Source organism: Mus caroli, unplaced genomic scaffold, assembly GCF_978045245.1.
Source record: "Mus caroli unplaced genomic scaffold, Mus_caroli_1 scaffold_8, whole genome shotgun sequence".
Lineage (NCBI taxonomy): Eukaryota > Metazoa > Chordata > Mammalia > Rodentia > Muridae > Mus > Mus caroli.
In genome coordinates, this window is record NW_028227263.1 from 123,946,371 (window position 1) to 123,969,013 (window position 22,643).

Sequence of the window (22,643 nt, forward strand, 5' to 3'; positions counted from 1 at the left end):
AGCCCAGAGCTAGTCTCTCTCAGCCGCTGATTCTCACAGCCTCCTAGAAAGAAGAGGGTGAGGAAAGTCAGAAGCAGATAGCTCCAGGCACCGGGGACAGAAGGCAAAAGCCAGGGGGAGGGCAGAATCTAGTGGCGACCAGAGGCCCTCAGCCAGCTGCCACATCCTGATGAACCAGACTTGGCAGATGCCAGTGACGGTGACAGCGGCCGTTCCCCACCCACGTGAAAGTGTGTGTGGCTCACCCTTCCTGCACTCCCCCAACTTGCCTTGGGTTGTTTTAATTATATTTTACAAGTCAGCCTTTTCTTTGCTTCAGAATTATTCTACACAGCCCCTGTTTCCTTCCAAGAGGCAACAGAGCATCCAAAATACAGACTATAGAGTCAGCCAGCCCAGTCCTCTGGTTGCGGTGGACAGTGTGCCAACCTGGGGTAGGCCTCATTTCTCTCATCTGCAAAATGGGTGTGGTGACACAGTCTGCGATGGCACGCACAGAGAAGAGTGGCTGAGTTGACACTTTCTGTGTGGTAAGATGCATCTGTGTGGTTGTCCAACTTGGAAGAGGCTTTACAGAAGCACCCGTTGTGATTTACTAGGGTCCACTTGATGTTCTCTGCTTAGTGTTATGGGCCGAGTCAGCTTTTCTGCACCCAGGTCCTCGTGCATGCACAGCATGGGGTGAAAGCAGCAAGTTCTCATAGGACTGGGTCACACTGAACAGAGGAAAGCTCCTCGCCAGGCGTGGTGCACACGCCTCTGATCCCAGCACTGGGAAGGCAGAGGCCAGCAGGGTCTCTGAATTCAAGGACAATCGGTCTCCACAGTGACCTCCAGGACAGCCAAGCTGCATAGAGAGACTATTTCCAGGGAGGAAAAACAAACAAAACAACAAACAAACAAACCAGATAAGGGGAAGGAGGGGTGAGAGGGCAAGCAGGTGAGCACCTGAGACAGTAAATTGAGAAGTCCACCAATACTCAATATTCGCCAATTTTGTATTGGGTGCTGAGGCGCTGGCCTAGGCATGATAAATGCCTGATCTTTTAGATTCTGCTAACTGGGTTCTGGGTTTGTTTGTTTTTTTAAGATTTATTTATTTACTTATTTATTTATTATATATAAGCACACTGTAGCTGTCTTCAGACACACCAGAAGAGGGTGTCAGATCTCATTACAGATGGTTGTGAGCCACCATGTAGTTGCTGGGATTTGAACTCAGGACCTCTGGAAGAAGAGTCAGTGCTCTCAACCGCTGAGCCATCTCTTCAGCCCCTGGGTTCTGTTTCATGTCACATTTTTTTTTTTTTGAGAGGAGGAAGCTGAGGCCCTGGGGAACACGTAGAGCTCACTCAGAGCACTCAGCAGTGGGGTTCATTTAAACTGAGCCTATGAACGACCAGTCTTGCTGGGCCCTCCTGGGAATACAAAGACACAACCACTTTTTCCAAAGCAGGGACTGATAAAACATTGTCCTACAATACCTCATGACTCTGTAATATGGCTCTGACTTTAAATTTTTCAGATCCAACATCAGATTCTAGGATCTGTAGCATGTACTGCGACAAAGGGGCCTGCCCTGACACACTGGGTCTCCAGCCTGCGTCTGTTCCTCTTCTCAGATCAGGGGCCGCCACTTATCCAGGCTGCTGTTTGGAACTGGGTGCCACATCCTTCAAAGGTGAATTTCCGGTCCTTGAAGCAAACACCGTGCTTGCTCATGGTGTTTATATAACCATCCCAGCCCCCAAAGAATGCTGATTTATAGCTGCTGTCTTGTAGGCTGGATAGGAAAATGTGGACAACAGCCCCATCTGCTTCACTGATCCCACATCATCTCAGAATCTTTCAGTCCCATCTGCAAAGTCAGCCTTGCTGGTTACAGTGACATACATGTTCACGTGCCAGAGTGATTGGGACCTGGTAATATTCTTAAATAGACAAAATGCTCCTTGGACAAGGAACACAAACACCAGATGCAATTCCAATCTTGAACAGTAGGTGGCGCCGCTGCAATTTACAGCTCTCCCTTCACACCACCTCCGCTGCCCGGTGTGTTCGAGCAACTGAACAAAAAAGGTTGAGAATGTTGTCTATCCGGTTTGGGAGTCACTCACGTGTGGTGTTTTCCTCTGCGAAAGAGGATAATTGACAGTACCCTCTGGAAGAGTCGATTTCCCAACCTAGTTGCAATGTCTGCCAACCCTGATGGTTGTAGGCTTAAATAATAATCCAGGGCTAGGAATGAAGTCACAGACCGGCACCCTCAGGCAAGTGCTCTGGAAGCCTAAGTGTTTGTTTTCATTAGGCAAGACCTTGTTATGTAGCTCTGGGTGGCATTGAACTCTCCATTTGAGCCAGATTACCCTTGGGCTTATAGGGTTCTCCTGCCCTCAGAAGTGCTAGGATTACTGGTGTATGTCACTAACTACCTCTGATCTGCCCTTTTATTTATTTTTGCATTTCAGACAGGATCTCATTAAACTGACCTTAGAATTGAGGCCCTCTAGCCTTACCGGTAGCTAGATTCCTACACTTCACGACTTTCTTTCTTTGTCTGGAGCCTAGTTTGGCCTGGAATTCACTACGTAGCCCAGGTTGCTCTTGCTGCACAGGGAGTTGAAGACCTGATATCAGATCTCCAGCAGCCACAAAAGTGTCAACATACTGTGTGGGGGGGCCTCCCAAGTGCTAGGATCATCTCATCGGTGTGAACACAAGCACTCCCTGCTAAAACAAATGGGTTTTTTTCTCCCCATTACCTCCTTTTGTGCATGTTCCAGATGAGAGCATGAATGCGCACGCGCGCGCGCGTGTGTGTGTGTGTGTGTGTGTGTGTGTGTGTGTGTGTGATGCAGACTTTGGGCATGAGAGCCACAGTAGCGATCAGAGGACGACTTTGAAGAGTAAGTTCTTTGCTTCCTCTTATGTGGGTCCCAAGACTTGCTCGGCAGCATTTTACCTGTGGAGCCTGTGCCACACACACACTCCAGTGAAGTCCACTTGACAGGCTGAGAAGCCTAAAAGCCACTCACTCACCTCCTGGAGTTTTGGCATTATCTTTTACCCATATACTCATACCCTATTCCCGAGTTAGTCTGGTGTATGGAAAAACTCTGTTATAGTAATTTCTCCCCAGTGTTCCAAGGTCCCAGAAGCCTGTGAGCTAAGAATCCTGTTAGAATGCAGTAAGGAAGTTAACCTATTCAGTAACTAATTTAGCATTACAAAAGACGGAGCCAGTAGCTCAGAGCAGGTCTAAGTACAGTAGCAAATCGCACCCAATCAAGGGAATACCAATAGAGCCAGGGAATCCCACTGAGATAGAAATCTTCAGTACAGGCTACATTGCTTATTAGAAGCAAATTGGTGAGTTCTCCTGACAAATGGAGATTCTTCAGATACTTAAAAAGTTACACTCGCCGGGCGTGGTGGCGCACGCCTTTAATCCCAGCACTCGGGAGGCAGAGGCAGGCGGATTTCTGAGTTCGAGGCCAGCCTGGTCTACAAAGTGAGTTCCAGGACAGCCAGGGCTACACAGAGAAACCCTGTCTCGAAAAAAAAAAAAAGTTACACTCATATAAGAATTTAGCAAGACCTAGGAAATTAGGGGGGTTGTGATATTGCGTTATTCTTGAGGCCTGCCAAGAGCAGAACCCCCTGGTGCTAGCCTTCACAAGGTTCAAAGGTATAGCACTAGAGTGTGAAATCCTTGCCTGTCACTAAGCTGACCCTAGGCAGGACTGCTTTATCTTCACTGTAAACATTTACCTGGTTCCTGTAAATCCTTTTGAAGTCATTCCTTTGTTTTGTACCTGGTAACTTCAATGTACCTTGCCTGCTGTGACTTCCGACCCCTTGTACTATATAAGATTGGTGTTCACTTTGTGACAATACATTCAGATTCTACACAATCTCGCGTGTTGATCTGTCTGTCACCGGCCAACGCTTTGCCCACCTGCCCCAGAGACCTGCCCCAGACAAAGGGACCCAAGAGGGTTTGCGGCAAGCCTGCTCTCTGGCCCAAGAGCAAATGTTTTTTTATACAATTCAGATTGTCTTACCTGTGAGGAAACCAAGTTCGCTGAAAGGGCCCCATGTGTCTCTGTGGTGACTTTTCATAGTTCCATGTTAATCCTGAGATTCACAAGAGAAAAACCAATTCCACACATTTGAGCCAAATTTGAAGCAAGTTTTAATTAATACTAACCAGTGTGGATTTTGGCCAGGACCACCCCTGGCTTCCTAGTGGGAAGTAATGAGATACCTATTTTAGGTATTTTCAAGAACAAAACCATATGGCCACTGTATTTTCCCATGTGGTTTTGTTATTTTCCATGAACAACAACTCCCAGGATTCCAGGAAGTGACCTGATCCTTGGGCAGGTAGGATCTACAGGTTAACTTTAGGTCTTACACATTTTCCAAAGTTCAGCGTGCAGAGCTCCACTTGCCTCTGCCTCCCCCTTTGCTGGGATTAAAGGAATTTCTTTGTACCACCACATAAAACTCTTTTTTTTTAATTGCACACCTTTAATCCCAGTACTTGGGAGGCAGATCTTTGTGAGTTTGAGGCCAGCCTGGTCTACATAGTGAGTTCCAGAACAGCCAAGGTGACATAGTGAGACTCTGTCTCAAAACCAAAAACCAAGACCTAAAGAACACAGGACTAGCCAGGTATGGTGGCGCACGCCTTTGATCCCAGCACTTGGGAGGCAGAGGCAGGTGGATTTCTGAGTTCGAGGCCAGCCTGGTCTACAAAGTGAGTTCCAGGACAGCCAGGGCTACACAGAGAAACCCTATCTCAGAAAAAAAAAAAAAAAAGCACAGGACTACTTGCCCAGAGGTGGTCACAGCCTACACCCTGTCAATCACCAATCAAAAAAACAAACAAACAAACAAAACAAAACAAAACCAAAAAAACAAAACAAAACAAAAAAACTCAGAGGCTAATCTGATGAAGGCAGTTTTTTTTTTCCCTCTGCTGAACTTCCCTCTTCCTAGATGACCCTGTTGGGGTTCAAGAGTCGCCCTACAAACCACACAAACACCCATCTCACTCAGACAGAGATGGTTTATTGAATGCACACCAAAAGACTGATCGACCAGGGCAACAGCTTCAGGCTCAGGGGGCTGAAAGCTGTGCACTGGACATATCTCAGGGCCAGTTTGTTTGTTTGTGTTTGTTTGTTTGTTTGTTTGTTTTATGTAATTATATTTATGTACAGAAAACTTAGTGTACATTTAACCCAATTTAGTGGCAAGTTCTTTAGCCTTTGCCTTTTCCAACTTGGCCATTAGAGCCACAGACTTAGGGCCCAGGACGTTGCCTCTCCAGTGGCGACGGATCTCGCCATATCTGTCATTATAATTGGTCCTAATAGCTTCCACCAGCTTAGCCAGAGCACCCTTGTCTTCTGAGTTAACCTGTGTGAAGGCAACAGTGGTGCAAGTCTTCCTGTGGACCAGGAGCCCCAGCCTGGCCTTTCCCTTGATGATGCAGTAGGGAAGCCCCATCTTTCAACACAGGGCAGGCAGGAAAACCACCAGCTCAGTAGGGTCTATGTCATGGGCAATCACCACCAGCTGAGCCTTCTTGTTCTCCACCAAGGTGGTGACTGTATTGACTCCTGCTCGGAGGACAGGTGGTCTCTTAGTTGGGACATTGCCTTTGCCAGCAGCTTTCTTCTCAGCACGGGCCAGTAGCCTTTGCTTCTTCTCTTGCTTTGTCTCTGGCCTGTACTTGTGGGCAAGCTTAAGCAGCTGAGTAGCTGTCTGCCTGTCCAGGGCCTGGGTGAACTGGTTAGTGGCAGGAGGTACTTTGAGCCGCTTATAGAAGATGGCTCTTTGCCTCTGCAGCCTGATGTAGCGGTGCCATTTGATGAAGCGTGTTACTTCTCTTTTGGGCTGGATGTCCTTTCCAATGCCAAAGTTCTTGGGCCTTTTCTCAAACAAAGGATTGACTACCTTTTTGGCGTCCTGGTTCTTAACAACGGCAGGGGCCAGAGCCACCTTCTTCCCCTTGGCCTTCTTTCCTTTGGGCATCCTGCTCCTCTGGTGGAGAGAGCTCAGGGCCAGCTCATAAAGGCTAAAACCACAATTACCTCACAAGCAGGTGATGGTATAAAGATTCTAGCGAGCCTTAGCTTACCAGGACCCCCTGAGTGAACCACGCAGAGCCAGGAGTTGATGCAAAAGCAAGAGGAATTTATTGTTCCAGTACATTGGGGCCATCCTACACCGAAGGAGAAGTGGCGACCCTGCGCAATCATTCAGCCAGTATTTATACAGTACTTCATATGACTTATACAGTCACTCAGCAAGTATTTATCAGAGCAGCAGCCATTAGGCACAATGTGTTGGCAGAACAGTGTGACTTTTAAACTGCTTGGTCTTTAGGGAATGAGGTGGCAACGACTTTCTTTGTCTCTAGGTGGCCAATGGTCACTGAATGTGTTGATGTGCTTGGGCCTCCCCCACCCGCAGGTGGCCAATGGTCGCCTCCCCACCCCCCCCCATGGTCTAAGGAATGTAATTAAACCTCTCCCTTCCAGAGGGGAGGGGTGCCTAAGTGCTTCGTGACCTTTTTTCTTCCAGGAGGGGAGGGGTCTGGTGGAATTATCCAAATGCCTTGAGCTGACCTCTTCCGTGGAAGTCCTGCCGGATGGTTGGCCCTGGCTCAAGCCATTTTAGGCAAAAAACAGTTCATATTTAATTTGATGGATCCTAAGCGAAGCTTATGGTTGTGGAATTTCTTAAGATTAACAAGCCTCATAACACAGAACATAACAGGGTATGTGGTCAACATGACCCTGTTCTGAGTCAAGTTATTTTTCTGTGTCAGTGACAGGCAGGCATATCACAGGGACAGTATGGAATAGCTGGCAGGCATGGAACAAAATGGCTGTAGCTATGCTGAAGGGGGCAGACCTCAACAGTCCTAGCTTGTGTCAAGTTGATTAAACAAAACCAATCAGCTCAAACAACTACAGAGAAATCACTGAGCCTGCCGCGTAGTAAATGACAATAAATAACCGAGTCATCCAATAATGGTTATTATTAGAATCCTGAGTGACCTTTGCCCCCGGGGTGGACCTGTGTCTGGGAGAGAAAGCATGAGCTTGTGAGTCACGGGGATTTGAGTTAAAATCCTGGCACTCCTGACGCAATCAATTCTTCATTCTCTTATTCACTGACAAACAGTCCAGATTCCATAATTCCAGACATGGAGGCAGATGGCCAGGCATTCAAGGCCAGCCTTGGCTGTATGTGAGACGTTGAGGCCAGCTTAGGCCACATGAGAGCCTGTTCAAAAACAATAACATAGGCCCATTGTGGTGGCGAAGGCCTTTAATCCCAGCACTGGGGAAGAAGAAGCAGGTGGGTCTCTGTGAGTTTGAGGCCAGCTTGGTCTACATAGCAAATTCCAGACAAGCCAGGGCTACATGGTGATACCCTATGTCTTAGTTAGGATTTCTACAGCTGTGACAAAACACTGTGACCAAAAGCCATTTGAGTGGGCAAGGCTTTGTTTTGGCTTACAACTCTCAGGTCCTTCACTGAGGCAAGTCAGGGCAAGAACTCAAGGCAGGACCCTGGAGGAAGAAACTGAAGCAGGAGCCATGGAGGAAAACTACTCCCTAGCTTGCTCCTCACAGCTGGCCCCTCACAGCTGGCCCCTCACAGCTGGCCCCTCACAGCTGGCCCCTCACAGCTGGCCCCCTCACAGCTGGCCCCTCACAGCTGGCCCCTCATAGCTGGCCCCTCACAGCTGGCCCCTCACAGCTGGCCCCTCATAGCTGGCCCCTCACAGCTGGCCCCTCACAGCTGGCCCCTCACAGCTGGCCCCTCACAGCTGGCCTCTCACAGCTGGCCCCCTCACAGCTTGCTCAGCGTGGTTTCTTTCTTTTTTTTTTTTTTTCCCCGAGACAGGGTTTCTCTGTATAGCCCTGGCTGTCCTGGAACTCACTTTGTAGACCAGGCTGGCCTCGAACTCAGAAATCTGCCTGTCTCTGCCCCCCCCCCCGAGTGCTGGGATTAAAGGCGTGCGCCACCACGCCCGGCTCAGCCTAGTTTCTTATATACTCCAGGACCACCTGCCTTGGGGTGGCACCTGCCAGGTGGGCTGGGTCCTCCTCTACCAGCCATTAATCAAGAAAATTCCAGGCCAGGTGTGCTTACAGCAAGGGTTCCATGATAGCCAGGGCTACACAGAGAAACAGAGAAACCCTGTCTCAAAGAAAAAGAAGAAGGAAGGAAGAGAGAGAGAGAGAGAAAGAGAGAGCACAAATGCCCTATAGATATTCTCACAGGCCAATCTAATGGAGGCAAGTCCCCAACTGAGATGTTTTGGTTTGTTTTGTTTTGGAGACAGGGTTTCTCTGTGTAACCCTGGTTGTCCTGGAACTTACTCTGTAGACCAGGCTGGCCTCGAACTCAGAAATTCACCTGCCTCTGCCTCCCAAGTGCTGGGATTAAAGGCATGTTCCATCACGCCCGGCTAAAGATTTTATTTTATTTATATGAGTACACTGTAGCTGTCTTCAGAAACACCAGAAGAGGGCATCGAATCCCATTACAGATGGTTGTGAGCCACCATGTGGTTGCTGGGATTTGAACTCAAGACCTCTGGAAGAGCAGTCAGTGCTCTTAACCGCTGAGCCATCTCACCAGCCCACCCAACTGAGATTCTTTATTCCCAAATATGTCTAGGTTTACGTCAAGTTGACAAATAATAAGCACACTCTGACTTGAACACACACCACTAACGACAATACCAAACAAAACAGCTCAATTTTAGCAGCCACTGCCATTCACCACTCACCTAACCAAGTGCCTGGAATGTTCTGGCCCTTGGGCCATGTCTCTCCGATTGTGGCACACTGTCATTTTCCAGAGAGGGGCTGGGCTCAGAGCTGGCTGATAGAGAACCTGGCAGTGTAGCCAAGGGGAGGGCTCCAGCTGCCTCCTATCGAGTTGACCTTTGACCCCAGTCCCCTCTGACGCCAGCGAGGGGGAAGGCTATGTATAGTGCCACACCCTTCTTCCTCAGCATTCAGTCTGCACCGGTTATAGAAGACCGGGGACCCTAGAATTCTCTATGCTAAAGCGTAGGTTAGCCCACTCCCCTCCCACCACTACTAATAGGGGTGCTGGAGGAAGAGGCTGAGGCGGGACTCCTAGCAGGAGGTGGAACAAGGGCAGAGACCCTGTCAGCGGAGGAGTGGGGCTGGGACCCCATAAAAGACCCTGCGGGTCCTCAAGGTTCTTCTACCCAGAATTCCCTGAGAGATCCAGGGGCAGAGGACGACATGAACTGTCTTCGGGACTCAGGCCGTGCCCTCATTCCTGCCTGGGAGACGCTTCTACTAACAGGTGCGTGAGAGAGAGAACATGGCTTCACCTCGGGCTGGGGACAAAGAAGGGACACCCTCAGAGAGCCCACATAGATCGCAGCACAGAACTCCTGGTTATGAAACCGGAGTGCCCCAAATTCGCCAGCAATCTTTTTGTTGTGGAGCGGGATCCTTTTTAGTCTTGCTAGGTAGGCCCACTCCACTTCATGGCTCAGAAGTTCCTGTGATCCTCCTGCTTCAGCTCCGCCCCTCCCCCCACCGCTGAGGTCACAGGTGTGTGCCTACACTGCCTGGCTCTTTACCTGCGGTCCTCAGTCACATCCTGCCTGCCTCAGGGGAGGTGCTAGTTCTTTTTACAAAGAAGAATTGGAAGATCAGAGAGGGGCCTTCCTTCCCCTGCTAATCACCCAGGACTGGCCAAGATCAGAGTTAGAATTCCAGAGCCCTGTCCCTTTCTGTCAGAGCAACATGGTGCTTCGGCTGGCCAGGCCCTAATAAAATTATCACAGCCCAGCATTACCTCAGAGCCTGGAAGACTAAGACGGGAGGATTGCTGTGAATTCGAGGCCAACCTATGCTACTCAGTGAAGGCCATACTAGTCAGGGCTACATAGCAAGACCTTGTCTCAAACTAACAATACGAACATTCATATACCAGGGTCCTGAGGCCGGTCTCAGTCGGTCCATTGCTCACCTAGCTTAGGAGGCCCTGGGTTCCAGATAAACCATGTGTGGTGATATACACAGGAATCCCAGCATTAGGGAGGAAGCAGGAGGATCAGGAGTTCAAGTCAAACCTGGTTACATTGTGAGCTTAAGGCTAGCCTGGGTTACATGAGAGCTTGTCTCAAAAAGAAAAAACATGGGGCTGGTGAGATGGCTCAGTGGGTAAGAGCACCCGACTGCTCTTCCGAAGGTCATGAGTTCAAACCCCAGCAACCACATGGTGGCTCACAACCATCCGTAATGAGATCTGACGCCCTCTTCTGGTGCATCTGGAGACAGCTACAGTGTATTTAGATATAATAATAAATAAATCTTAAAAAAAAAAGAAAAAAAGAAAAAACATGGGAATTTAGGGGTAGGCAGTGAGATAGCTCAACAGCCATGAAAGACGAACTCGTGAGTTTGATCCCCAAAACATCTCTCTCTCTCCCTCTCTCTCTCTCTGTCTGTCTCTCTCTCTCTCTCTCACACACACACACACACACACACATACACACAAACACAAACATAGAAACATCACACTAGGAGAACTTCAGCTATCACAGTGCATGGTCACTGGGACTAAACACATCTACCTGCCAGTCGGATCTGCATGCTTACAGATAGTGACATTTCACGGGGTGCGGTTACTGCAGCTCAGAGAGGTTGCCCAGCTTCCCTAGGTCACACAGCTTGGAGGAGAGAATGGAGCTTTGCAGTACAGTAGTCTGCATGTCAGAGAGGGCCTCTCATAACAAACTGCCCCTCCTGGTCCAAAGTTCTGAGCCAGGGCTTGTGGTCCAGGCTGTGATGACAGCTCTTAGAAGGTTGAAGCAGGAGGATGACAAGTTTGGATCCAGTCTGGGCTCCATAATGAGACCTGATCTCAAAAAGGAAGAACAATAAGGACTGGGAGAACTTTCTTTTGGAAGGTTTCATCTAATCTCAAGATGGAGACTGCTGGAAGCAAGAAGCAGAGCACAGAGGAACCGAGGAAGGAGGTGGAACGGCAGATGCCTAGCCAACCGAGCATGTCTTCTGCGAAGACTAAAGCAAGGAGGATAAAACAAAAGAAGTCGGAGAAAGATAACAGCTGTAAACCAAAGGAGGAAAAAACACAAGACACTGAGACGCCAGGACACACTCGTAGGAAGGTACCAGTCCCTCCTATTCCAGAGTATCTGCCCCAGTGAACCTGATTTCCCCAAGATGTTTTGCAGACATGGTGCCAGAAGAAATGAGTGATCAGCAAAGGCCAGAAATTAGATGCTTATAAACGACTCCTTGCAAGGGCTTTCCCAGAACAAATGCTTGAGTTGAAGAATGTTTCTGACTCGGCCAAAGAGGCCAGGCTCCAAGACAAGTCACAAAAAAATGAAGTCAGAAGGAGGAGTCAGGGAGGAGTCTCAGGTGACAGTTCCCCTGGAAATGGTCCCTGTACCAGAGGAGCAGATCCTGCCCTCACTCGTCCTTCGTCCTTCTACGCTCCATGAGGAAGTCAGCACCACCGTTGTGACTGCACCCGCCACCGAGGCAGTGTTAGCATCTTGGGCCAGAATTGCATCCAGTGCTTGCTAAGAAGTTCGAGGCAGTGCTGGCCAATGCATCATCGAAAGTCAAGGGAGAAAAGTGGTGTGGGTTCATGGGACAAGCCTTCCTGGAACTCGAGTGGTTGGGTTCGGCTGCAGTTCCACGCTGGACAAGCCTGGGTACCCGCTAAGAAAGGGAAAGCCATTGCCCTCTTCCTGCTTCCTGCCTGCACATCTCCACCCCCATACCTGGAGGACAACATGCTGTGCCCTGAGTGTGTTCTTAAGAACAAGGTCTTAACTGAGAGCCTTGGTGGATAAAGGGCAGATCTCTTAAGTTTGAGCTAGCTGCTGGCGTCACTCATTCTTGTGGTGTGATCAGCAGAGCTGCCTGTGGCTGACGCTGAGACTGATGGAAATGCACAATATCTGCCTTTGAAGGTGCCTTTCTCACCCGGAACTTAAGGGACAGTGTAAGTTAGTTGATGCTTAAGTCTAAGCAGTTTGGAAAAAGCCAGCGAGGCCACCTCTGCTTGTTGGGATGCCTGAACACTGAGAGTGACCTCTTACTCTCCGTGTGAAGATAAAAACACATCCTATGTGTTTGCTGCAAGTAGGCCCTGGGGCAGGAGGATGACATCTCCAGATAACAATGGTTGCTAGTCCTGTCACCAGCACAACAGGGGTCATAGCCAGTTCAGCAGTCAACTGTAAAGACTTAGCTTATACCTGTAGCCTCTGCATGCACGTCCTCTTCCCTGGGTTGTAGTGTGTTGTTAGTGTTTAGTACTTGGGTTTGGTTTCTGCTGTTGTAAAATATTACACACACACACACACACACACACACACACACACACACACACACACAAAGAACACAAAGGTCCAGTTCTATCCACCCTAAAGCCACCTGAGGTGGGTGTGGAGGTGCCCACCTGTAATCCCAGCATAGGGCAGGCAAAGGCAGGGGGCCCACGAAAATCTGGAGGTCAGCCTGTCTAGATGGCAAGTTCTAGGCCAGCCAGGGCTACACAGTAAGACTTTGTCTCCAAAACCAGCAAAACATAAATAAAGCCCCAAACATGGGCTGGTGAGATGGCTCAGTGGGTAAGAGCACCCGACTGCTCTTCCAAAGGTTCGGAGTTCAAATCCCAGCAACCACATGGTGGCTCACAACCATCCGTAACGAGATCTGACTCCCTCTTCTGGAGTGTCTGAAGACAGCTACAGTGTACTTACATATAATCAATAAATAAATCTTTAAAAAAATAAATAAAAAATAAAGCCCCAAACTCCATCGGGCTTAACGCTTTCCTGGTCCCCAGGTCGGGGCTTGCAGTGCAAAGGGGATGGAGACCCTCTAACATCTCTCCTATTCTCTCTGGGTATGCTTCATCCCCCTGAAGAGATGCTCTCTGGGCATGAACAGAGAAAGGGGAGGAGAGAGAAACAGGCCCAGAGCGCTTGCACCTGACTGCTGTAGTTATGGGGGAGAGAGAGAGCAGACGTGCTAGTGGATCTTTCTGGCTGGGGCCTAATTAGAACCCTTCTGGATGTGCAGCCTCACCTCCCACCATCCCTAAGTCTCTCTGCCAAGATCAAAAGGAGCCCTTTCTCCCACTGGGCCTGACCCAAGAGAGCCTCTGCCTCCCTCCACAGTCCTTGGCTGTTCATGTCCTTCCGAATGCTGGCAGTGTGGGTCATTTCCCAAGGCCCCTCCTCCATAGGCATACCTGTTCCCCACCGCTGTAATCCAGTGGCCCTCATACAAGTCTAAGACGCCTCATCCCCCAAACTCTGGACACTTCCAAAGGTCTTCCACCAGGCCAACACCCCAGCCCCATTTCAAGTCCTGATCAAAAAAGCCTCAGCCACCTCCCAGACAGCTCCAGGACTCCTTCTCTGAGCCCCAAGGAGCTGGAAGAATCAGTGGGGTGGAGGTGGGGAGTATCTCTTTTGTGTTAGGCCTTGGTAGGGAATATGGTTTCTTGACATCCATTTTGTTCCTAGCCTTTTAAAAGGTCAGGGGTTGGGACTGAAGAGATGGCTCAGAAGTTAGGATCACTAGCTGCCCTTGTAAAGGACCTAGGTTCAGTTCCCAGCACCCACACCAAGGCTCACAACCTTTATCATTAGCATGCGTGAGTTGTGTGCTGTGGTGTGCGTGCAGAGGTCGGCAGAACAACTATGCGGGCTCAGTTCTCTTCTTCCACTTTTCTGTGGGTTCCAAGTCATCTGGTGGCTCACAGCATGGCTGCTCTTCCTGGGGACCTCAGTTCAGTGTGACTTATAGGATAAAGCAGCAGTGTGTCTTAGCTAGGGTTTTACTGCTGTGAACCAACACCATGACCAAGGCAACTCTTATAAGGACATTTAATTGAAGCTGGCTTACAGGTTCAGAGGTTCAGTCCATTATCATCAAGGCAGGAGTATGGCAGCATCCAGGCAGGCATGGTGCAAGAGGAGCTGAGAGTTCTACATCTTCATCAGAAGGCTGCTGGCAGAACACTGACTTCCAGGTAGCTTAGCTGGGATTGAGGGTCTTAAAGCCCACACCCACAGTGGCATTCCTACTCCAACAAGGCCACACCTTCTGATAGTGACACTCCCTGGGGCAAGCATATACAAACCATCACAAGTGGTGTCTTAGCAGGTCGTGGACAAGGTGTTGTAATTATAAAATGATAAAAGATATAAGATATGTTCTACTGGGGGTGTGATAAAGTATGGGGAAGGGGGTGTCTCGGTGGGTCCATGCCAAGGCATCCCTTCCCCCTGAGGGACCAGCCACACGATGGTATAGTATAGAATAGGGTTTATTCAGGGCATGGAGAGGGGAGTTAAAAGGGTAGTAGAGGCAGAGAAAGGCAGAAAGAGAGAGAGAGAGAGTAGAGAAATAGAGGCCGGCCATGACCATGTGGAGAGAGGGGTAGGAAGGGAATGGAGGGAGAGGGGGAGCAAGGGGGCAAGAGAGGCATGAGAGAGAGGGAAAAGTAAGAGAGAGAGAAGGGGGCAAGTAGCCCCTTTTATAGTGGGCCAGGCCTACCTGGCTGTTGCCAGGTAACTGTGGGGGTGGAGTCCAGACAGAGTACCAACAGAAGGTGTGCAGCTAAGAGACTGCACCATGCAACAGAGCAACAGAGATAGCGCAAGAGTTCTATTGTGGGGAAGGGGAATGAACTGAAAGACCATTTCAGAGAATGGACATGAAAGAGAGATGCAGACAGACAGACAGACAGACAGACAGACCAGAAGACAGAGAGAATGAACAAGACAGAACGACCTGAAGTGACCAGAGCCTTTTAAAGGGGTTGTGTGTCATTGCTCAACTCATAGCAGCCGCAGTGGGTGATGATGTAAGCTGCAGCCATTGAGTCCCTGAAAGGCCAACTTTACAGCAGTGATGGAGCAGAGGGTGGGGGGACACGGAGAGTAGGAGCAGAGCCATGAGAGGGAACAGTGGAAGTAGAGAATAATTGCGGAAGAGTAGGAAATGATGGTGAGAAGGATCATGAATGCTTAGGGGAGGGAAGCACAGAGGCAGGACTGAGGCTTTGAAATGTGTAGTAAGACATCTGTGGTACTGAGAAAGCCCGGAGGCCAGCATGCACTCTGATATCTTTGACATGCTGACAGACGCCCCAGGTGCCCACACAAGGTAAAGGAAATGACTCCCTTAAGGCAGGTGGAAACTGGTTTCACAAGTTTCAGAGATCATTTCTGGAGATTTGAACTGCCTGCGTGAGACCTAACAGCTGTAAATCCAGATCTAGAGTATCTGAAACTCTCTTCCGGTCTTGGTGAGCTGAGCCAGTGCACACATGTACACACACACACACACACACACACATGGCTGTCAGGAGGATTGCCACAAGTGGGGTCCAGATCAGCCTGGATAGCCTGGACTACACAGTATAGTCCTATCTATAAAACAACAATAACAACAAAAAGAATCAATGCACTTTTGGTTGAGACAGAGCCTCTTGTAGCCCAGGCTTGCCCTCAGTCTGACATGTGGTTACCCTGGGCCTCCTGATCCTACTGTCTCTAACCACCAAGGGATGGGATCCCAGCTGTAACCACCACACCCAGAATTATCACTTCTATTAATACTTTTCTGTTGCTGTGGTAAAATATCCCAACAAGCAAGTTAAGAACAAAAAAGGGTTTATGAGGGATACAGTCTAACATAGTAGGGAAAGCTGGCCACCAGTCAGGGAAGTCATGGCCATAGGATCAGGAAGCTGAATGGCCACATTTTCTATCACACACAAGAAGGGAAGGCGTAGAGGAAGTAAGGCCATGCTATAAACACTGAAGGCCCGCCCCCAGTGATGCACTTCCTCCTGCAAGACTCTCTATCACAGATCACTTGTTCTCAACCTTCCTAATACTGCGACCCTTTAATATACTTCCTCATGTTGTGGTGACCCCCAACCATAAAATTATTTTCGTTGTTACTTCATGACTGTAATTTTGCTACTGTTATGAATCGTAATAAAAATATCTGATATGCAGGGTGTCTGTGATCCCTGTGAACGGGTCGTTTGACCCAGAGTGTCATGACCCACGGGTTGAGAATCACTCTCATAGAGGTTTTATAACCCCTCCTAAACAGCGCCTCCTCATGGGGACCAGGTCTTCAAACACAGCTCCTTCATGCTAACACTTTCTCCAGATCTATAACGTTGGTTCACTTGCGGGTAGTATGTCACCTGTGGTCTCACTTGTCCCTCCTCCTTCCCGCCTCCTCCAAGGTGCCCTGCTCGCCTCCTGCACCTGCTCGGCCACCTCCAAGCTGCCCCAAATGAAAGGAGCCGACACCCAGCTGCCTGTCCCTGAGGCTCTTGCAAGAGACGTCAGCACTTCTTGGTTCCCAGAGCTTGAAGCCCAGCCGCCAGCCTCATCCTCTCCCAAGGGCCTCCCGGGACGTCCTCGCACTAGCCAAGAGGTGCCACACGCTGAAGGTAGCTTGGTCATCAGGGATGTGTCAGCTCAAAACTCAGAGAGCCATGCCAAGGTTCTGGACGCTGTCGAGTCCGAAAGGAATCTGGCAGAACACATTGTGTTTGAAGTGTGAGTGGGGCCCATTCTCAGAAATCAGACTCACCACGCCCCTCGGGGCCCAACTGGGCATCTCTCAGGTGTTGTTAGTCACCCCTGTGATAGACTGCTTTCTCTTGCTGTCACAGACTAGCCGAAACTGAATAATTTATAAGGAATGGAGGTCTTGGAGTTAGGGTTTCTATTGCTGTGATGAAACCCAACCACCTGATGCAACCCAGGGAAGAGAAGGTTTATCCAGGTAACAAACGGAAGTCAGGGCAGGAACCTGGAGGCAGGACCTGAAGCAGAGACCATGGAGGGACAGTGTTTACTGGCTTGTTCTCCATGCTCACCTGCTGCCTGTTTAACTCAGGACCACCCTCTCAGAGGCAGCACTGCTCCTGTGAGCTGGGCTCTCCCATTTCAATCATTAATCAAGAAAAGGACTCCAGGCGATGGTAGCTCACACTGTTAATCCCTGTACTTGGGAGGCAGAGTTAGGTGTTTCTGAGTTCAAGGCCAGCCTGGTCTACAGAGAGAGTTCCAGGACAGCCAGGGATACACTGAGAAACCGTGTCTCGAGAAACCAAAAAAAAAAAAAAAAAAAAAAAAAAAGTAATCAGAATCGTGGGAATGGTAATATAGGCCTGTGGTCTCAGCACTTAGGAAACCAAAGCAGGAATAGCAAAGTCCAGGGCTATAGCATGTGCTTGAGGCCAACCTGGGACACATGGGATTCTGTCTCAAACACACACCCTATATTTTAAAAATGACATTTGTGTGGAAGAAAGTTTTAGAGGTTAAGAGCTAGCTAGCATTTGGTGAGGGGCTTGTATTTGCTGTTACCTGGTAGATAGTTTCACTTAGCAATATAGAACAAGAGGGAGAGGTGGGAGGGTCACCCACCTGAGCAGCTCAGGGAGTGACACTCTGTCTTAAAGAGCAGAAGAAAGCTACAATAGAACTCAGTGCTAGAGCCCCTGCCTAGAATCCCCCAGTGAGGGGCTGGGGGCGTGGCTCAGTGGTAGAGCCCCTGCCTAGAATCCCCCAGTGAGGGGCTGGGGGCGTGGCTCAGTGGTAGAGCCCCTGCCTAGAATCCCCCAGTGAGGGGCTGGGGGTGTGGCTCAGTGGTAGAGCCCCTGCCTAGAATCCCCCAGTGAAGGGCTGGGGGCGTGGCTCAGTGGTAGAGCCCCTTCAAGGATCCCCTGTGATTCAGTGGGTAAAAAGCATCTGTCACCAAATCTAATGAGCTGAGTTTAAGCCTCAGAACCCACATGGTAGGAGGGAACCAGCTCTAACAAATTGTCCTCTGACATCTTCATACATCCTCCACACCCCACAAACCCACATAAAGTAAAAATAAGTTTTAAAGAAATATACTATTTTGGGATAGCATTGGAAATGTAATTGAGGAAAATATGTAATAAAAAAAAAGAAATATACTAAAGAAATCTTAAAACAAAATGCTCAGTTATGTTTGATGAATGAGGCACTCAGGAGGCAGAGGCAGGTAAATCTCTGTGCATTTGAAGGCAGTCTGGTCTACATAGCAAGTTCCAGGACAGCCAGAGCTATATAGGGAGACTCAGTATAAAAATAAAACAAATCAAGCAATAATAATAATACTCAGTTATAATAGAACTAGTTTAAATGTCCCTAGCTTTACTGAATACTTAGTAGCCTAGTATTATTATTACTAGTATAATTAATTCTGTGACTACTGACACTGTGATGGCCACATGCAATGGAACATAGGAGCTTGTGAGCCCCAGTAGGGCTGTACTAATGAATGCATGAATGACAGAGGGCAAATGAATGCATGAGTGAATGAATTTATGAATGAATGAATGAATGTGAGTGAATGAATGAATGAGAGTGAATGAATGAATTAGAGTGAATGAATGAACGAATGAGAGTAAGTGTGTGTGTGTGTGTGTGTGTGTGTGTGTGTATGTATATGTATGCATGTAACTGTATGGGGCAGAAGAGATGCCAGTGTCTCTGGGAGGTCACCTGGAGGTCTTGCTCTCTGTTCCCACAGACAATCCCAGCCTGATCCAACTGGTGACCTTCCCAGAGTCTTCCAAGGGCATAATCTACAGTGACCTTAACTACTCTGTGATCCTGCAGTGGATGGTGACCATGGACCCAGAGCCTGTGCTGAGCTGGACCTTTGATGGAAAGCCATGTGGAACTGGGGAGAAGCTATTTATCCGGCGACTGTCCCCAAATCAGCTGGGCACTTACCTGTGCATAGCCAGGAACACAGACAAAGAGCTGGTCTCTGAGCCGGTGACTGTCTCATTGAGCCGTAAGTGTCCCCGCGATCTCTGTACCCACATGGGTCTGCAGCTGGCTTCCTGTAGCCACCCCAGATCTTTATAGCCAAAATGTCACTCCATATTTTCTTCTACTTGGTAGGCTGTGGCTTAGTAGCCTTTTTTTTTTTAATTTTCTCTCATGTATATCTGCGTGAATGTCTGCATGTGTATCTCTGTACATATGAAGGCCAGAGACTGATAGGTCTTCCTTAATGGCTCCCCATCTTGTTCGCTGAGGCAGGGTTTCTCAGCTGAACTCAAAGCCCACCGATACTAGCCTAGATGCCCAGGTGTTCTGGGATTCATCTCCAACTCCCCATCACCTCTCAGGTTCTGGGGTTAGAAGCAGGTCATCTGCCTGACATTTACTGTGAGTCCAGAAGGTCCCAACACTGCTCCTCGCATTGCACAGAGAGTACTTTATCCCTTGGCCCATCCCCCAGCCCTTCCTTAACCCATTTTATATATGACAGACTTGGCCTTGGGGGTCCTTAGCCGATACCCTCCCCTAACACCACCAAGGTCCAACTTGGTAAAGGGATGAGTTTTATTGGGGTTACTTACATAAATGTGGGTGAAGTGTTACTAACAGGAACACAGAGGACTCAAAGACAGCTTTATCACCAAAGCCCACCCCACCATGAGTGACAGCTTACATAGCTGGGAACCTGGAGCCCAGCACGGAGACAGCCAGGAGTGTCAGCTTCAGCACAGGACACCGCAGGACCAAGTTCTCAGCCCGAGACAGGGAGGGGAACAAGGGAGAGGGGGAGGAGGTATATGTCCCGGAGGTACAAGGAGGTACAAAGGACCGGCTCTGGACAGAAAGAAAACAGAGGTGACCCATGGGGAAATGGCTATTTATAAAGGTACAAGAAGCCCTGCAGTAGGATAGGTGTTTAATTTTAGTCAGGCATGTTAATTAGGGCAGCCAAAGGGAGCTTTTGATTGCTGGACTTCAATACTTTGATAGCTGGATCTAGGTAGTCAGCTTCAGGGGGTGTGGCCAAATAAGGGAGTAGACCTTGGTGGCTAGCTTTAGGAATGTAACCTAACAATTTTTAACAAGTTAGAGGGAATAGGGGAGAAGGGCAAGGCCTGCCAGAGCCGTGATAGTCTTGCTGGGGCTGGCAGGGTCCTTCAGGTTTACCTGTGGGTGTCTCCTCAGCTGGGCTTGTCTAAGAGCTTGTCAGCAGCCACTACTTAGATAAACTTACCAGGAGCCTACAGCCAGTTCCAGAGACTCCGGAAGCTGTTTGGAGTTCCTTGCTTCCTGCCTTAAGGACCTTTATCTCCAGGATGGAGGCTTTCACACCCCGCCCTCCTCCGGGACTTCCTTTTGTTACACTTTGCTTTTACATCCTGTGTCTGAAGAAGTTTCCTAGGCAGGTGATGGTGGCACATACCTTTAATCGCAGCACTCTGTGGGAGGCAGAGGCAGGTGGATTGCTGCAGGGGAGGGGAAGCTGGAACCAGGCAGGTTGCCAGGCCTATGGAGTGCAACAGGCAGGCTGGGCACAGTGGGTGGCTAGGAGCCAAGTGGGGAGGGAGAGGGACCTAGCAGGAAGTGGTGCAATAGGCTAGAGCAGCTTCAGCGATGAATGTGATGAATGCGGAGAGAATTCTCTTCCCCGAGGTGTTACATACAGCTCTATAAGACAGACACTCCAGACAGTCTTTGGTGAAATAACTTTATTCCTTGTGGGTAGAGGCTTATATACATTTTGGGGTGGGTGGGGTCTAAAGGCAGATGTTTCCTATTGGCTTGGTCTGAGATGTTAGGGACGACTCATCTGCATGTGGAAGGACTTCAGGTGTTGTCCCTACTTGACTGATTGCCGCAGTCCTCTCCATGGGGTGTGGTGGTCATGTTTTCCAGGTCAGGAACCTGGTCAGGAGTAGATTAAACGCCTACCGTTCTCAGATATGAGAATTACTGGGGTTTCTAAATCTGCTTGACCTTTCCAAGTTTTCTGTCCGGTGGTACTGTCCACTGCCCCACAGGGGTTGGGAGAGGAAGAGGAGAGAGAGAGACATGGATGAGCTTGGAAATACAAGGAAGAGATGGGTATGTGGAGACCACAGTGTGCAGAGGAGCCTGAGTTCTAAGTTGACAGGAATTGAGGTGGAGAGGTGGAGGGTGGCTCCTTCAGTCTCCTCTTCCCTCGGTTCCCAGCAGCCACCGGGGCTCCCACAGTTCCAGCTCCCACAGTTGCCTATCCCATGAAGCCGAACGACTACATGTCGGTCTCAGGAGGATTCGCCATAGCCCTCATCGTAGCGGCCACCATCGGAGGATTAGCCCTGATCGGATCTGTCTGCTTCTATATAGTGCTGGCACTTAAGGTAATTCCGTTCCTCCCACTGGTCCACCAGAGGGCATCCACTCCAGCCCACTTGGGCTCAATTTGAATCACTCTACCAGTGGAATAAGCTCAATCCCAGCTTTATAGATGAGGCACAGACAAGTCAAAACATTAATTCCGAGCCACACAGCAACAATTTAAACTCTGACCAAAAGAAAAAAACAAAACAAAACAAAACACCAACCCAACCTACCCATGGGAAAGAATGACTTTGACCCCAGAGGTGCCCATCTGACTCACTAATACCCAAAGTGACAAGAGAAGCTATAAGTGCTTGCCCAGCTGCCGTGGCTCACATCCGTTTAGGGAAGCTGTGGAGAAGTGGAGTCTCTTTGGGGCTCAGTGTGCCCATCTGCAAAATGGGAATGGTCATAACCACACCCCCAACCCACAGACCGACATGAATCTGAACCAGCTTTAAGCAGTAGTGGGCTTTGTGACTGCCTCATCCCATCCACTCTGTGTGTCATGAGGGAGGCAAACATGATCAACAAAAATGAGTATGAAGGATGGGAACTCAGGAAGGGAGATGGGTATCGTCAGGGAGGGGGAGGGTAGCATCAGGGGCGATGACAGAGAGGGAGGACCCCTCCTTCAGAGAGAGAAGACAGCTAAACAAAGCCTTGGGCAGCAGAGAGGGTTCGGCTGGCAAATTAACCTGCTGCCAAGCCTGAGGGTCTGAGTTTGATCTCCAGGAACCAACATGGTGGGAGGAGACGATGCCGGAGCATGCACACACATGTACACACCTGGAAATTATAAAATAATGCTTCTACACATGAATTTGGAGGGATTACAGAGCAATACATAGCAGTGATGTGCTCTCTTTTTCTCCCCTCCCTCCTCCATCCCCTTACAATCTTTACTGCCGAACCCACAGAAATAAGGAACGTGCAGCTAAGCCATGAGCTCATGAATCTCTACCCGAAGCCGATCCCAGGACAGGAGTCTCAGGACAGGAAGAAATGGCCCCTGTCAAGCTCCACCTCCCTCCCATTTGTGCCCAAGATGTCTCCAGCTAAATAAAGCCTTTTCTGTCTTCCTGCCGGCTGCCAATACCCCATCTTCACAGTCCACCCATTCCGAGAACACTGTCTCTATTCTTCTGCCTCATGGACTGCAAACAAGAGAAACTCCCTGGCTTAGTTGAAGGGAGGGGAGGGATAACAGGAGGAAGAATTTGACAGAAGTCATGAAGATTTCCCAGAATCCAAGGGTGTATCTGTCAGCCTCAGCAAGGTAACAAATTGCCTCTGGAATCTAGCAGCTTGAAATAACAGCCATTTGTGCAGATTGCAATTCTGTGGCTTAGGCTGTAGGTTA

General features: G+C 49.2%; 1 protein-coding gene and 3 pseudogenes across 1 annotated transcript; 2 read left to right on the plus strand and 2 right to left on the minus strand.

Annotated features, from left to right (window-relative positions):
• Window positions 1-5,177: 5,177 nt before the first annotated feature.
• Window positions 5,178-5,530, minus strand: LOC147003457 (large ribosomal subunit protein eL8 pseudogene; annotated as a pseudogene).
• LOC110298855 (large ribosomal subunit protein eL8 pseudogene) lies at window positions 5,515-6,045 on the minus strand (annotated as a pseudogene).
• Window positions 6,046-9,311: 3,266 nt separating this feature from the next.
• Igsf23 (immunoglobulin superfamily member 23) lies at window positions 9,312-22,401 on the plus strand. The gene is made up of 5 exons (XM_021168816.2): window positions 9,312-9,375; window positions 16,345-16,554; window positions 18,675-18,944; window positions 21,131-21,300; window positions 22,201-22,401. Exons 1-5 carry the CDS (start codon window positions 9,312-9,314, stop codon window positions 22,204-22,206), a joined length of 720 nt encoding a protein of 239 aa, XP_021024475.1. The 3' UTR covers window positions 22,207-22,401.
• Window positions 11,012-11,911, plus strand: LOC110299182 (developmental pluripotency-associated protein 4-like; annotated as a pseudogene).
• Window positions 22,402-22,643: the final 242 nt, after the last annotated feature.